The following is a 17640-nucleotide window of genomic DNA, read 5'->3' as shown; positions in this document are numbered from 1 at the left end:
GGCGTGAGGGGAGGGGTTTCTAAGAAAATATTATGTAAAAAAAAAAGAGAGAGAAAATGTAGGAAACTAATATTTTTGCACATTATAGCAAGGTCTAGTACACATCTGTAAAAATGTATTATCCAAGTAATAGCTCTGAGCAAGAAAAAAATAACAAACCAAAAATCAATCTACCTCGAGAGCTGGAAAACGCTTTAAAATGGCCCAGTACTCTCTAAAATGATCAAATCAACCACAAAATCATCTAAATGAAAAATGCAGCCAGTGTTTAGATTCTAACCAGGAAGCCCAGAGCAGTATTTACCTCATTTCTGGTTCTTTATTTTTGCTTGCTATTTCTACCGTGAGTTAGGAACCTGTTTGGTGCCTATTACATTCTCCTGTTTATTATAACTTCCGGGAATCTGGATAGCAGAGGAAACAATTTAAAGGAAATAAAGCACCATTTCTGCTGTGCTGGCACATTCCCGTGCCCTCGCTCAATCAAATCCCACACCAAAGGGGTGTTCTGAAGTAATGGGGGCCAGGGACAGGTATAGGGAAGATGAAAACTGGATATACATACGCAGAATGAAATAATTTCACGACAATGCTGCCTGAATACAATTTCTAAATACATAAACGGAGCTAAATGCGATGTTGTGAGTGGGCCCAGAAACAAATCAAAAAGCAAGTTCTTGCAGTTATTCTAATTCGGTCTTCAAATTCAATTTACCCTCAAACATTTTACAATCTCTGGTAAAATCCTATGATTTGGGGGTCTTAAGATAGAAGAACACAGACCTGAGGACAGATGCTATGTTTTCCAACAGCGTTTCTTAGATAATTCATACTTTATTGCTCCATGGGAAATTTTAGATACATGCAAATTAACAGGGTTAAGTTCACAGCATAAGCACGTCGTTTGTGAGTAAGCAAAGATCCCTTTAGAGTGCTATCAGGGACCGAATTTGAAAGAGATCACTTTCACCAAGAGGTACAGTTTATGTTTTCCCTACACAGTGCCTCTCATCTTGGTCCCAACCTACAATGAAACCATGCACATAATTAAGGTCCAGCTTTTGCCAAGTGGCTTACTAAAGCTGCTCCCTGGGTATCATTTGGGCATTAAGTGGTGCGTTTATTCTTTCATGTCACAAGGGTTTCATTCATTAAATTACTGCCATCGTCCACTAAATGGATCTGTGGTGGAACGAGAATTGAAAAGGACAGCTCTTAAAATATTTAACGCTCACATCTAGGTAATGGGTTGTTTACCAGAGGTAAGTCTTGCTGTGTGTGTGTGTTTTTGTTACTGGTTTCTTCCTACCTGCACATCACTCACTCTCACAGCCAACGGTCACTCGGCACACACTGTATGCCACGTACCAGGCCATTTTCTGGGGAACACAGATGAACATGAGATACTCTCTGATCTTAAGAAGCCTCAGGTAGTATGAGCTATAGACCCATAATGACAAATGGCGCCACAGATGCTATCTTAAAAGAATACAAAGGATCATGTGGAAGAACAGAGGGCTTCACAGAAGTGGAGACATCTGAACTGACTGAAAATGAGTAAGCTTTCCACAGTCACACAAATGGAGGGCAGGGTACCTCAGGCAGAGGGGCAATGTGTGTCCTGCTGGGAGCTGGGGGGTGGGGGGTGCACGAGGCTTTGGGAAAACAGGGAGTCCCCTGAGAGGAGGGGGTGTGTGCACATGTGTGAGTTCAGGCTGGAAAGGAAGGCAGTGGAAGACTGTCCTACTGTCTGTTCTGGTTTGGCTCCTCCAAGAACGCGCCTCACCTCAGCCAAGGGCCCCAAGCCAAGTGTGAGGCGACACTGCTGGCCAACTTCAGACACTGGGAGAATTGACTTACAAACCTCTCGCCATCTCCCACCTGTACCGTTCTCTTGCCTTTGGTTTAACTGACTTCTAGGTCAGTTAAGGTTAGGTTCCTTTGCTGCCTCCAGTTTGGGTCTCTGGTTCCTGACCCCTGACTGCAACACGGGCTTGGGCTTTCCAGGAACTACCAGCTGGGCATGAGCTCCTACTGGAGTGAGCCTGTAGCCTCGTGATGGTCCCAGCAGGCAGCTCACAGAGGTCAGGAGCTAGCAAGGAGCCACACAAGAATCAGGTTTACATTTCAGGGAAAAAAACAAACCAACCAACCAGTCTGGGGGTGGGAGGCAGAGAACAGACAGCAATGTATGAGGGCAAGACTACGAAAAAGGCCAAGGAACAAAGGAGGAAGGCTTGAATGAAATTGTGGCAATGAGGAAGAAGAGGGAAGGATTTCAGAAATATAAAGTAAGAACTAATAGGAACTAGATATTGGCAGGTTAATGACAAGGAACAGGAAGAGTCAGGGTTGACTTCTAAGACTCAGGCTCAGCTGATGAGGCGTTAAATGTATTATTCCACATAAGGTTGAGCTCTAGCTCTGTGGCCTAGGGCCCACCAATCACCACATTATCAGCTGAGCTGTGTCTCTCAAAAAGATGTTGAAGTCTTAAATACCCATACCTGTGAATGTGACACTGTTTGGAAATAAGGATTCTTTTGTTATGTAATGAGGTCATACCAGAGTAGACAAAAAAACCAAACCTGTTGACCTATAGGACAGGGTAGAACTGCCCCATGAGGTTTCCAAGGAGCAACTGGTAGATCAGAACTGCCGATCTTTTGGTTAGCAGTTGTAGCTCGCCATTGTTCACTGCAGCTCTTAACCACTGCACTACAAGAGTAGGATGGCTCCTAAACCTAATCTCTTCTGAATGATATCTTACAAAAAGGGAAAACAAACACTGAAAGATGTACACACTGGGAAAAGAGATCAGGTAAGGATCCATCTACAAGCCAAGGAATGCCAAGGAACTCCAAGGGCTACAGACAGGTATGGATCCTCCCCTAGAGCTGATGCTCTGATTTGAATTTCTAGCCTCCAAAGTTGTGAGATGATAAATCCCTATTTTTGGAGGCACCTATTCGTGCTGTTTTTGTCATGGTAGCCCTTGGAAACTAAGACACACCATAGGGCGGCCAACAAGAGTGAGGGAAGACACATTGACACTCAGGTTCCAGGGTCGCTTTCCAAGAATTACCTTAGTATCGCTGATCTAATTTACGTCTGTAGGGTAATGCTGTTCAGTTCTATGCATCCCCTCCCTAATGGGATCAGCTTTGCTCGTCCCCAAAGCATGCTGGGGATGAATTTGGGACAGGCTCGGGCTAAGGTACAAGGCCAGGAGTAGCATGACTGGGCCAGTGGCTGAGGCCAAAGAATGCCTTAGCTACAAGAAGGAAAACATCTGGGCCTGGACGTGAAGTCCCTGGGAACACTGACTGCCCAAGGACGTGGGAGAAAACGATGAGCTTCGGTCCTAGCTGGAATGGTATATAAGCTTGGGTCCCTTGCTAGGTGGTTAGAGAAAATGCTCCAGCCGGCCGCCACTGGAGAGCAGCTGCTTGCCCATGTCAGTAAGTTTCCCTGAATAAACGTATGAATCTGGAAAGGGCTATGTGTCAGTTCTTCAGATTATCTTCCAGGATGCACAGGGAAGGGCTTTCCTTGCTGGGGCTGTTCCCCAACAATATCCGTATCAAACCAAACCAAACCTGTTGCCATCGAGTTGATTCCAACTCATAACAAACCCATAGAACAGAGTAGAGTTTCCAAGAAGTGGCTAGTGGATTCAAACTGCTGACCTTTTGGTCAGCAGCCGATCACTTAACCCAGTGCGCCACCAGGGCTCCGTTGACATCCAGAGAGGAACAAAAAGTTCCCTCAACACGCTCCTGAGGAAGCCAATATGTAAATACAGTATTCAACCTTTAGTTGAAATTTTAAAGAGGCAAGATGGTTTAAACAAACCTTTTCTCTTGATTTTATGAGTGCTGTCAGGTGCTTCAACACGAGGGGCCCATCCAAACTGTATGTGAAGTTAACGTTATCAAAGACAATCACGCCTTCGTGGGGCCATGTCGGTGGCGGGCGTTTCTGGTATTCCCAAGGTGCTTCTTTTTCTAAGTTTGTATATTCGATCACCCTTTCTACTGAAATCATCTGAAAGAGACGTGATATCCACGTGTGTTAGAAACGGAGGGGCTCGTGGATGCATTTTAATAGACTGTAAATCAAACCTTTTCTACACAGCTGGTTAAAGATAACTCAGGTCTTACATCCTCAGAGGACAGAAGCAGGAGATTGGTGAGGCCTTTTATGATTTACATACTTGTTCATCACCTTATAACACTTTCACTCATAGTCACTTCCTTTGATATTATATTAAAATTAAAAGAATTAGAGAAATGAATGCTAGTATTTTATTTGCCCACTTTTCACATCTGAATAAAAAGCAAAAGGACTGTATAAAAGAAAAAATTCTGATAATTATAATAAACAATCTTTTGCTACAGAAGGTCTATCTATCACATGTGAGTACTTAACCCCACCGCGTCACTAGGGCTCCTTACACACTGACTAAGCCCTCCTAAATAACCATAACCTGGCACTTTGGCCTAGTATGCCCCAAGAGTGGTCTGTCCTAGCAGAAAAGGACAGCAGCAGTCGAAGCTGTCCTGCCCTCGGTATGACAGACACATAGGAGAATAAATCCCCAAATGCCAGCAGGGGGCTATTAATTAAACAAACAACCTCAAAATACTAAATTCTTCTTTTACTGGGAATGAGGAATCGCCCCTAAGAAACAAAAATAAACAGGCCTCTACAAAATTAGCTTATATCCTCTCTAGTATTCAGAACCGCCCTCCTACAGAGACATTTATTACATTTGAAGACAGCTTGCGATGAATATAAAACCTGCTGACATAGCATACATAAGACTGAGGAAAAGATGTATATATTTTATTTTACATTAACTTTAAACAGATGGAGGAAGGATCTAACAAACTCTGTTAGCTATGATGCAAAAATAACAGTTTTAATATTTTACATAAGAATTGCTTTTATGCCATTTAATGGCAAGGAGACTTGAAAAGGCTCAGAATGTTAGGATAAACACTACCATATTCTCAACTTCGGCGCTTTGTCTAACACACCACTGGAACATCCCCATGAGCGTGAGAGCGTAGGACAATGACAGGCCAACCTGCCCAGCATCCAAACCTAAATGAGGGGGAAGAAGGGGAATAATGTCAAACCCAGTCCTAACCCCAAGGCTGGCTCCTTCTGCCATGTTACCGAGAGAACCCCATTATAATGCTTAAACAATCTGTACATACATGAAAACAGTTGTGCTTTTAATATCTGTTGATTGAGATCATGATATAATGAAAAAAATGCATTAAAAAAAAAAATCAAACCCCTTGTTGTTGAGATGATTCTGACTCATTGTGACCCTACAGGACAGAGGAGAACTGCCCCATAGAGTTTCCAAGGAGTGGCTGGTAGATTCAAACCATTGACCTTTTGTTTAAGGGCCCTAGCTCTTAACCACTGCACAGCCACTATGAATTCAGAAAGACTATTAAATTTAGGGATTTATTAATTCCAACAGGATCGACATACATTTGAAAAACAGTATCATACATGCGGAGGCCCTGCGTGGGTAACAACTGAAAGGTTGGAGGTTCGAGTTTACCCAGAGGTGTCGCAAAAGGCCTGGTGATCTACTTGCAACAAATCCGTGGTTGAAAATCCTATGGAGCACAGTTCTACTCTGATACCCCTAGGGTGGTCATGAGTCAGTGTTCACGCGACCGCAACTGGTATTACGTATGTGAAGAATGATGCTATTATGCAGACATTTGTCATTGTGGTTCAAGGGCCATTACATAATTCCACTTTCTACGTGCAATGCAACAAGTCAGAAACCAGTGAAAACAAGGAAATGGGTTCCAATAGCCAACACTCTTGAATTTAAACTACTACCCTCATTCTTCCATTGTTAAATAATGGACTTCAGTGTTGTTAATCTGAAATAATAAGGGATGGTCAATTCATGCCACGCACGCCACCACATGCTCGTCTGTTACCCGTGTGGCAGTGATGGAAACACTCTTTCCAGCTGAGAATCCTTCTCCACCTAGTGCTCCAGGCAGCTACACCATTAGATAAGAGGAGCCCAATGAGATGGATTGACACGGTGGCTATGACAATGGGCTTAAGCTTAACAACGATTGTCAGGATGGTAGAGGACTGGGTAGTGTGTCATTCTGTTGTACATACGGTCGCTATGAGTTGGAACTGAATCAAGAGCACTTAACAACAACAAAATTAAAATCCTCCCTGGATACAGTGCTTAACACAGTAAGCCCGGCTCTCTCCCCACAACCACCAGACACCATCAGGAATGTTCAGGATGGCGGCTTGCAATGTGTGTGCAGGCCTCCACCTATTCAAAGACAGATAAAGGGAATCCATCAAGACCAAAATGACTTCTCTGAAAGGGTCACACTGCTGAATCACATTCAACCTGACACCCTGTAAGCACTTAAAAGCAATTCAATAGAACTATCATAAGAACCAAACACTATATAATATCAGACAACGTGGCAAGAGTTTAGTAACTGTAAACATAGGTCTAAATTGTAATCATACCATAAATAGTTACTGACATCTGCACTTACTTTTTGCCAGAATCAGGGACCCAAAGGCAACGATGATGACAAAGATGGCACAGATGGCGTCCAGACGCACAGCGAACCATCGGGATGTCGTCAAAAACAAGAACCAAGCCTCTGGATTTACGAAACATTAAGGGCCATAATGAATGAGCAGAAAAACCATATTAACTGCGTCGTACGTGGGAGAACACTTCACTCAGTTGAGCTGTGGAAGGTTTTTACACAGAGTAGGGCAGCAATTTAACAGCTGGTGTGGAGCTGCACTCCCGAGGAACCTTAAGATTCCAAAAAGCTAAGTGATACAAGACAATATATGATACACATTGTATGAAACAGAACGGTGGCTCTGTGGGAAGCACGTACTGAAATATTCAACCCAGAGGTTATAAACAGAAACACAGATTATAATACAGAACGTGGAAATATGGCCTCCTAACGCATTTCTTGCAGTGCGGAGCCTCAGGGTGAAGCTCATCCTTTCATCCTCTCACAGGGTTGACTGGCCCTAGTTATCCAATAGCAGAGAGTGCAGCCTCCCATTTTTTTCTAGAACCTTCCATATTTACCACAGGTCCTACACATAGTGGCTATTCCTTAGGAACCTGTATCTAAAAGACCATCTTGCTAAATGAATCTACATGTAGTTTTCAAAGTGCTACTCTATTTTTCAAAATACAATAAAGACTAGGAAAACAGGCCAGGACGTTGTAGATTTAGAGAAAATTCTGAAATTTCTAAATGGGACAGACTCCACTGGCCAGAGAATTTTACACTATCAAGTGGGTGACAAGTCTAATCAGAAAACTGATTTCCTCAGTCACTTCTGCCATCCTGAATGGTCTGAAGTCGGCAACCTATGGCCCGTGGGTCAAGAAAAGCCCATTTCCTGTCTTTGCTAATAAAGTTTTATTGAAACACAACCGCACCTATCTGCTGATGTCTTATCTATTCCTGCTTTCACACTACAACAGCACTGTTGAACAGCTGCATCTGAGACAGTGCTGGCTCGCATCGACAATGCCTCAAATATTTACTATCCGCCCCTTTATAAAAAAGTTTTCTGACCCCTGCCCTAAAGGGAGAAAAAGCCATAAGGCACAGTGATAGAAGGAATATATAAGCTAGTCAGAGAAAGGAAAGCAGTGGTCAGACTGGGAAAGAGGAAGTGCAGACAGAATTCTAAGAGAAGCCAAACCCACAGGGGAGAGGAAAATGTGCAAGGTGAAGGATGTGGGGTGAGCAGGCGGTGCAGGCCAACAAAGCCGCCTGAGGGGTGGCGTCATGCCTAAGGAGGCGACCTATCATTCAGCCTGTGAAACCATTTCCACAGACTTACAGACCTGAATGCAGATCCTGGTGAGCATCAAAGAGTTCCTGAAATCGCTCTTCAGCTCTGTATGCCCGGATGGTCCACAGTCCCTGAAGAGAAGATGATAGGTGGGAAAACACTGGACTTCGTGCTGGGGAAGCAAACACAGACAAAAAAACAGAACAGCTCGGTGAGGCCAGATGTAAGGAGGCCAGCTGTGTGGTCTCACATCCTACCAAATAATGGTTCCAGGGCTCTGAACTTTGTGGCCCGGGCAGCATTTCAAGAACAAACAACACCCCTTCTGTAGCAAACACTCCATGTCTACCCTCAAACTCCTGCTCAAACCACATTTCACTTTGTCATTGTGTTGTTAGGTGCCGCCAAGTCGGTCGACTCATAGTGACCCCATGTACAACAGAATGAAACACTGCCCAGTCCTGTGCCAACCTCACAATCGTTGCTATGCTTGAGTCCATCATTGCAGCCACTGTGTCAACCCATCTCGTGGAGAGTCTTCCTCTATTTTTGCTGACCTTGTACTTTAATTTCACTTTAATGACCTTGAGATGACAGCCTCTATTTAAACCTATCTTTGATCAAATTCAAATCTAGCTATAATTCTTTCTTTGCTAACTCAAATTCAAGGTCCTATTCAAGCATGATCTCCTTACTATTATTCTGTGATATCGCTGCAGGCAGAAATAATTCTTCACTAATTTTTGAGTCAGTAGCTTCTTTTCTTTTTTAATTTTACTGTGCTTTAGGTGAAAGTTCATAGCATGAATTAGTTTTTCTTTCAAAAATTTATACATATAAATTGTTTTGTGACATTGGCTGTATTCCCTGCAATGTGTCATCACTCTCCCCGTTTCCCTTTACACCCCGGATTTCCTGTGTCCATTCGTCCAGGTTTCCTGTCTCTTCCTGCCTTCTTGTCTTTGCTTTTGGGCAAGTGCTGCCCATTTGGTCTCATACCTGATTGAACTAAGATGCATGTTCCTCATGTGTATTATTGTTTGTGCTATAAAACAAAAAAAACCAAACCTGTTGCTGGCAAATCGATTCTGACTCATAGCAACCCTACAGGACACAGCAGAACTGCCCCACAGGGTTTCCAAGGAGCGGAGTGGCTGGTGGATTCAAATTCCTGGCCTTTTTATTAGCAGTCGAGCTGTTAACCATTGTGCCACCAGGGCTCCGCCTGTGTTATAAACAAGTCTAATCTTTGGCTGAAAGATGGACTTCGGAGTGGTTTCAGAGTTCTGAGTGAACAGGGTATCTGGGGGCCATAGTCTCGGGTGTCCCTACAGTCTCTGTCAGACCAGTAAGTGTGCTCTTAGCTTTTTTTGTTTTTTTTTAATATTTCTCTGTTGGAGTACTCACCACACTTAACTATAATTAGCTAGTTATGTGAATCCACCACTTGTCTCTCAGTTTGTCATGCTGCGGTGGCTTGTGTGTTGCTATGATGCTGAAAGGTATGCCACCAGTATTTCAAATACTAGCAGCATCATCCATAGTGGACAGGTTTTGGCGAAGCTTCCAGACTAAGACAGACTAGGAAGAGAGGCCTGGTGATGTACTTCTTAAAATTAGTCAACGAAAACCTTATGGATCACAACAGAATATTGTCTGATATAGTGCCTTAGGGTTAGAAGACACTCAAAATACATCAATGGACTCGAGCATACCAATGATTCTGAAGATGGCAGGGGACAGGGTAATGTTTTGCTCTGTTTTACATGGGTTCGCCATGAGCTGGAGCTGACTCGATGGCAACTGAGACCAACAACATCATTTGTGTATTCTCTCTCCATCATACATTACTACTTTCTTGAGGGCAGGGATAAAATCACTGTATTCCAGTAACTCAAGTTGTGATCAATAATTAGGTTGAACTGACATTTTGTCATCTCCCTGTGATCCGAGGAATCTTTGTCTGTTTATTCACTTGAGGAAAGTTTCCTTATGGGGCTCCAGGTGCCCAGGTGGAGCTTTTTTGATGCAGTGGTTAAGAGTTCGGCTGCTAGCCGTAAGGTCAGCAGTTCAAATCCACCAGTCCCTCCTTGGAAACCCCATGGGGCAGTTCTACTCTGTCCTATATGGTTGCCACGAATCAGAGTCAACTCGACAGCAATGGGTAATGCGATGTGGCTAGGTATTGCATTGCCCCTGGGACCCGAACCTTTCTAGCCACGATGTCTTTGAATAGTCTTGACTTCCACACCAGGAGCCTGGTATGTGTCTTCGTACTGCCCTGCTGGAAACTTGCTGCGTTGTTTGGAGGTCTCTGTGGCATGTTACATTGCTACCACCCTTTCAGAATCTGACCATGGCCTTACTGACTTCATCACCTTTGCAGAATTAAAATAGACTAATTCCCTTCTGTGTAACACATTTTGAGCTGGGGCCTGAAGACATTACAGACCATTTGCTTCTCTGCCCTGGCAGCGGACTGTGCAATGTTGTGTTCTGTCGTACATGGGATCGATCTAAATGGAAGTAGACTGCCAGGCCTTTCTTCCTAGTCCGTCAGTCTGGATGCTCTGCTGAAACCTGTTCAGCATCATGGCAATACACAAGCCTCCAACGACAGATGGGTGGTGGCTGCACACGAGGCGCAGTGGCCGGGAATCAAACTCTGGTCTCCTGCATGGAAGGTGAGAATTCTACCACTGAACCACCCCTGCTCTCTATCCTGAAGTAGGCTTATATAATACTGGTGACATCGGTCAGCAGTTACAGACAAATGTAACCCAACATTTCCTAGAACACAAAACAGCGTTTTCACGATCCCAGGGCCCTTTGGGACATACCCCATAATGACAGCACATTGTCTCTGGGAAGGGCCGGACAGTGAACTACACACAAAGACCTTGATCTGACAGCCTTGCTGCAAATGTTAATGCCATGTGAGATCTTTTGTTATTACTATGTTTTTTATTCCCTCAGGCTCAGGTTCTAGCACCTCTGGGAGTGCTCAGGAAGCACTTTACAAATATCAACTCAAGAAATCCTCACAACAACCCCAAGGGACAAGTGTTTTTATATCCTTGACAGAGAGGGTAAACAGACTTGAGGCACTACAAGCACCGCTCAGGGTTAACTCAAGGAAGTAGGAGAGCTGGGCATCAGACTGAGCTCTGTCTTATTCCCAGGCCTGTGCTTTTAGCCATAGCCATGGTGTCTCAGAGGGAGAATAATCAGGGGTCAAAGATTCCTACGTATGGCTGACTGCATTTTTCTCCATACTTTCTAATCTATATTTAGAAAACACCAAAACCTCACTTAGCTAATGTCCAATAATTAGAAAACGTCGGCAGTTCAAATCCACGAACTCTATGGAACAGTTCTACTCTGTCCTATAGGGTTGCTATGAATTGGAATTGACTTGACGGCAGTGGGTTTTTGGGTTATCCGTTACTGCACATCTTATTATGTACCTTAAGCTGAACAAAATCCCTGAGAATCTGGCACAAGAACTCTTTAAAAAGAGCAGGCTTTAAGCTCTATGGTCTGAAAACATGTGGCCCGTGTGTTAACACACCCCTATCCAATGCCCATGGCAAACATTACTAATAGATCACTGCTCACTTAGAGACAGAGTTTGGTTATGGCTTCATAATCCAGGCATTGCCAACTGAACAGAGTTGGCTGGTGAAATGCACCTAAATGCCATTCTAGTTTTATGCATTTCTCTACTACTGACCATTTGCTACACTTGCTTTCACGGAAATGAAAAACCACCACGGCCAACTGCAGATTTGCCGTGTGACTGCTTAAATGTCAGCCTAAGGTTTCAGAGGACGCCAGGCAGTATGATCTGAAAACAAACCCCAGGAATTTAGTAATCCTTCAAAGCAAAAGGATGTAATAGACTTATGTCTTCCTTAAATGGTAACGAGGCCCCTTCTTTTTGTGGGTAACTCCAGTAGTGGCCACAAGAAATCCACTTCTGTCAATTATTGCTTAGATAAAATGGTAGAGTTGTCATTGTTGGTACAGACCCACAACCCAGATGAGTAATAAACATTTCTAATCAATCTGCCAGTGCATTTGGTTATCTGCAGGCACTGGGAAGGGACTATCTGTATTTAATTCATTGTTGCAGCCAACCAGAGTTCAGGAAAACCCAAATATTCTACAAGAGCTATGCCAAAGTTCTCAGAATCTCTGAGTCAAAGTTTTCTCATGCTTTATAGAATGTTCTGGGCTTCAAGGGAGTGCTATTTATGCACTGGGGAAATCCTTCATTGCTTCTTAAGAAAACCATAGCCAGTCCTCTTCTCTCCTCTTTCCTATGGATGGGAAGCAGTCCTTGCCCCAGATAAAAATCCAAGTCAAGGTGCCCCTTCTGGAACAAGCTTTTACAGAATATACCTGAAACCTCCTTTGGAACAAGACTGTTGGATAACTGCATTTCTGGAGTATCCTCAAATCACGAAATGCCTGAAGCCTTGTTATATACACAAAAGACTGGTTGGGATCAGTGATATACACAATGGGAAGTCCCTCAGTAATGCTAATCACTTACTCCTCTGCCTCCTTCCAGCTCTATGATTCTAAGGAGCCATACCCAAATGGGGATTCCACCCCAGTGAAATGCATTCACAGAACTAGACATCAACAGTGGTTTAGCTGGTTCTGCTGATGACTGAAAAAGTTTTCTACAGCCTTCATAAAGCTGTTGCCCGCTATCCCTTATGCAAACACAATAAAGGCCCCCTAAGAGTTCACTGTTAAGAGAGGCACATATATGCCACAAAAATAAACGCCTTTGTCCCAATGAACTCTATTTTTCCACTTAATAGATGCTTAGAGCCATGAAACTAGCTATGTTTCTCTTCTTGGCCTGGCTTCCAGAAAGCTAAGATGGTGTTCATTTGCAGTAAACTTTCCATCCTTGAGGTTTTCTGATGCCAATTTCTTCCTTTCCTTTTTTGCTATCACCCTTCTGCCTTTGTTTCACAATTCTACTCTCCTCACCATCTTTCTTTTTAATAAGAGTGAAACGTTAGCCCGTGCATTTCTAATGAGGCGAGCTCTGAATTATTTCATCCTCTGTGATTATCTGCAGAACAGAGAGTTCAATCATAAAATGTTCTCCCCATTATTCCAAAACTAGGAAGCTGAATACAGTCATCAACTAAATGCATTATAAACTGACCCCTCTTCCTGTGTCCTGACATGGGCATTGTTTCCAGGGTCCTCTTACATGAACCCCGAAGAGCCCTGGTGGTGCAGCAGTTAAAGCACTTAGCTGCGAACGGAAAGGTCAGCAGTTTGAATCCACCAGCAGCTCCAAGGGAGAAAGATGTGGCAGTCTGCTTTCTTACAAATTTATAGCCTTAGAAACCCTATGGGGCAGATCTACTCTGTTCTATAGGATTGCTATGAGTCAGAATCAACTTGACGGCAGTGGGTTTTGGGTTTCTTAAACGTACAGCCAGAGGAAAAAAAACACCCCAAACAGGGTGGCATTACAACCAAATGCTGGTGATGATAAAGAGCAAGACTGAACACAACAATGCTTTATCTTTTCATAACACTTAACAACTGCAATTTATTAGCTGTCTTCCCTGAGTACGGGTCAGTAACATAGTTTTGAAACATACTACTTCTGACACAGGGCTGTTATTTTTTGACACCTCCTTTCTTTTTCCTAATCATTTCCATTCCTTGACATTTCCAACATTGAAAGGGACAGGAAAATTCCCTATGTTCTGTTTCTTCTATGTTAGCTCCCACATAAGCAAATATTTTATTTCCTGAAAAAATACTAAGAGTACCTTCTTTGTGTAAAGAAGTGTGTTGTGGAAATAAGTGCCCTGTCTTCACGGTGCTCATGTTCTACTGGGACATTATTCCATTTAGGACCTTCCCTGGTGCCTCATGCTAAACCGCAGCACTGCGCCTGCCAAGCCACAAGTTCCATTTGCCCTGAGGTCCACACTGACCCATGGTGGACATAATATTCAATGGCCAAATATTAACTTACTGAGAAATTCTGGAAGATGGAGTCTCCCGAATTCCACCGGTCTCCTTAACAATGGCATGAGTGGAAGCTAGCTTTGCTATGCCAACCTGAGATCGTTAATACTCACTTGTAGATTCTAGGCGTTTGACATCTCTCGATGTTTTTAAGAAGTATCGCCGAAGGACGAAGAAAATGATGGCAAGAGGAATCAAGGGTATTGCAACCCAAGGAATCACTGCTATGGCCACAGCTACCACACCAACCACTTGTAGGAACGTCTGAAATCACAAACACAGACACAGAGGTCTCCTTATCAAGGGTTCCTTGCAAAAACACACTTTCATATGTTGTTTTGTTAGGATAGATCTGTTGGAAGAGTAGGGAATGCTTTTCTATCCAAAAGTTAAAAAAAATGGTGGCTGCCCTAATGACAGTAATATTTGCTGTTTATTAGGTACCCAACACCACGATAACACCGTTCTAGGTTATTAGCTCTTTTGATACAGTCAGTAGCCCTAGGAGGTAGGTACTATGATTCTCTCTATTTTACAGATACGAAAACTGAGGCTTAGAGAAGGCAGGACACTTGAATCCCAAACCATCGTGACTTTGTAGATTTACTAGAGAAATTAGGGAGCAGATATCATAGATGAAGAATCCTGGAGCCTTAGTTAAATGTGGGATGAACAAGTGGTTAAATGCAAATTCTGTGCGCAGAAGACGAGGAACAAAAATTTGATCTTGACCTTTGAAAGTGAGGGTTCCTCTTTCTTGGTTTTCTACCCATAGGTAATATTACTGAGGGTTGATTGTACATCTGGCCATATACTGAATTCCTCACATGTATTAACTAATTTAATCCACATCTTAGTAGCTAGTGTTTGACTACTAGCTATAAGGTTGGTGGTTCAAACCCCACCCAAAGGTGCCTTGGAAGACAGGCCTGGTGATCTGTTTTTGAAAGGTCACAGCTTTGAAAACCCTCTGGGGCACGGTTCTACTCTGACACACATGGAGGTCAAGGTGAAAACTCTGGGGCACGGTTCTACTCTGAAACACATGGAGGTCAAGGTGAAAATCCTCAGGGGCACGGTTCTACTCTGAAACACATGGAGGTCAAGGTGACAACCCTATGGGGCACAGTTCTACTCTGACACACATGGAGGTCAAGGTGAAAACCCTCTGGGGCACAGTTCTACTCTGACACACGTGGAAATCAAGGTGAAAACCCTATGGGGCACAGTTCTACTCTGACACACGTGGAAATCAAGGTGAAAACCCTATGGGGCACGGTTCTACTCTGACACACGTGGAGGTCAAGGTGATTCCCCGGCAACTAACAACAACAGCCCTAAGAAGTGGCAGCATTATTCTCCCATCTTACAGATGAGGAACATCAAGATAGGGGGAGAGGAAAACTAACTGTTCAAGGTTTCACAGCATAAGTCATGGAGCTGCTACGATACTTAAGCTTGTCCCTAATATACAGCCAACTTTGCATTAAGGAAAAATTTATAACTTATTTGAACCTCTTCATTTGTCTTTAATTTTTCCCTCTAGACAACCAAGAGGTCAGCAGTTCGAATCCGCCAGTCGCTCCTTGGAAACTCTATAGGGCAGTTCTACTCTGTCCTATAGGGTCACTGTGAGTCAGAATTGACTCGATGGCACTGGGTTTTGGGTCTGGGTTAGACATCCCTTAATTAAGGAATTTCATAGTTCATCCACATGCCCGAACAAAGGACAGAAAAGAGAAATGCAATACATTTTTTGATATTTCTTAGAAATGTGAGGAAGAGTTCTGATAACAAGAAAACAACTCACATTGCCTAAAAGTTTTTAATTTTATCACCTAGATGCATATTAGGATAAGTATGTAAAATGCTCTAATTAACAGGTTAATGATAATAACAATGGCAGATACCATTTATCAGGCATTTACTCCACGCAAGGCACCGTGCTAGCAGTTCGAGGAACATACACTTAATCCCCACCTCACTCTTGGAGGCAAGGATTACCCTAATTTTACACATGAAGAAATGTGGAATACCAGATAACTTCAATAACTTGTCCAAAGGCTCAGAGGCAAAGGGTGGTGAAACAACGATTTGAAGTCAAGTTGATCTGTTTCCAAGGCCTGTGCTCACAAATAGCATTACAACATTAAAGACCCTTAACAGAAGTATTAGCTTTCACAATTGTGAACGCGCCCCAAACTGAAAACTAACGTGGCGTAATAAGACAGCACGGAGAAGAACAGTCCAAGTCACTGGATAATGCTGATTTAAGTATTCATCCTTATCAAGAAAAGTATGATATCAGGGTCTATGACTTCAGGTGATATGAATGCAATTCACCACTTAGTGTCTACCAGCTATGAAAACGCAGTGCTAGCTTTGTGGGTAGGAATGAACGGTGGGACACACAGGTTAACATGGCACAGTCCAAGATGTCTGACGTTTACCATCTAAGAGAGAAAAGCATAACTTCTAAGCACAAGGCAGAGAATGCTATGGAAATGTAGGGAGGAATACATTAAACCTGTTTAAAGGGTTCTCAGAAGGGACTAGGAGCCCTCGTGGCACAGTGGTTAAAGCGCTCGCTGTTAACCAAAAGGTTGGCAATTCGAACTCACCAGCCACTCTGCGGGAGAACAATGAGGCAGTTTGCTTCCTCAAAGGTTTGTGTTGTTGTTAGGTGCCAATGATTTGGTTTCGACTCATAGTGACCCTATAGGACAGAGGAGAACTGCCCCGTAGAGTTTTCAAGGAGTGGTTGGTGGATTTCAACTGCCATCCTTTTGGTTAGCTGCTGAGCTCTTTACCATTTACAGCCTTGAAAATCCTATGGAGCAGTTCTACTCTGTCCTATAGGGTCATATGAGTTGAAATCGACTTGACAGTATTGGGTTTATTTTCTTCTTAAAGAAGGAACTTAGGAATTAGTGGTTCAGTTCTCACCTTCCTTGTGGGAGGCAGGCGTTCAATTTTCAGGCAATGCACCTTAAGCGCAGCCACCACCTGTCTGTTAGTGGAGGCTTGTGTGTTGCCATGGTGCTGGACAGGTTTCAGTGGAGCTTCCAGGCTAAGATGAATTAGGAAGAAAGACCTGGTGATCTGAAAATCAGCCAGGGAAAACCCTAGAGAGTATAACGGTCCAATCTGCAGCCGCTCATGGGGATGGCAAAGACCAGGCAGCATTTCATTCTGTTGTGTATGGGGTCCCCTTGAGTCAGGACCGCCTGGATGGCAGCTAACAACAGGAAGGGACTTTTGCCTGAATTTCACAGTCTGGCATGAATAATAATTGCACACAGTAATCACAGTGGATAGCAATTTTGACCAAGGGGGAGCTGGGCAGCCAAGTTAACTTGCATTCCTGTGTTAACACCGATTGTGCTGGGAGCTCGTAGCACCAGCCTCGGAGTCTTTGGCTTGCAGGCCTGCAAGGGGCCGCCCACTGCAGCGTTCCCAGGCAGGGCTCCAAGGGAAAGATTAGCCGAATAATACCTTACAGAGACATCCCTTATCATTTCAGAGCTCTTCCAAATGGGTTTTCTCAGAGGATCCTCACAGCCATGCTGTGAAGGGGGAAAGTAAGAACTGTCATTTCCATTTACAGATAAGGAAAGTGAGGCCCCAGAGAACAGTGGCTGTCCTAAGTTCTCCAGGAAGGTGCTGTGTGTTATGGAGAAAGTCAGGAGCAGTTCATACTCAGGGCACCCAAGTGTCACCGAGGCAGGCAGGCCAATACAGTGAGCCGCTAAATCCCGAGGAACATGG

General features: G+C 43.7%; 1 protein-coding gene across 5 annotated transcripts in view; it reads right to left on the bottom strand.

Moving 5' to 3' along the window:
- ABCC4 (ATP binding cassette subfamily C member 4 (PEL blood group)) overlaps positions 1-17640 on the bottom strand; it is a 323862-nt gene that overhangs the window by 66252 nt on the left and 239970 nt on the right. For all 5 annotated transcript variants that reach the window (XM_064269982.1, XM_064269981.1, XM_010589388.3 and 2 more), the window contains 5 exons: positions 13986-14136; positions 7910-8029; positions 6573-6683; positions 5009-5109; positions 3856-4047 (listed from right to left, as the gene is read on the bottom strand). In XM_064269982.1, coding sequence (XP_064126052.1) covers positions 3856-4047; positions 5009-5109; positions 6573-6683; positions 7910-8029; positions 13986-14136 — 675 coding nt within the window. The remainder of the gene's footprint in view (positions 1-3855; positions 4048-5008; positions 5110-6572; positions 6684-7909; positions 8030-13985; positions 14137-17640) is intronic.

This window comes from Loxodonta africana, chromosome 17, assembly GCF_030014295.1.
Source record: "Loxodonta africana isolate mLoxAfr1 chromosome 17, mLoxAfr1.hap2, whole genome shotgun sequence".
NCBI lineage: Eukaryota > Metazoa > Chordata > Mammalia > Proboscidea > Elephantidae > Loxodonta > Loxodonta africana.
Note: the sequence above shows the minus strand (reverse complement) of the source record. Positions and strands in the feature narration are given on the sequence as shown.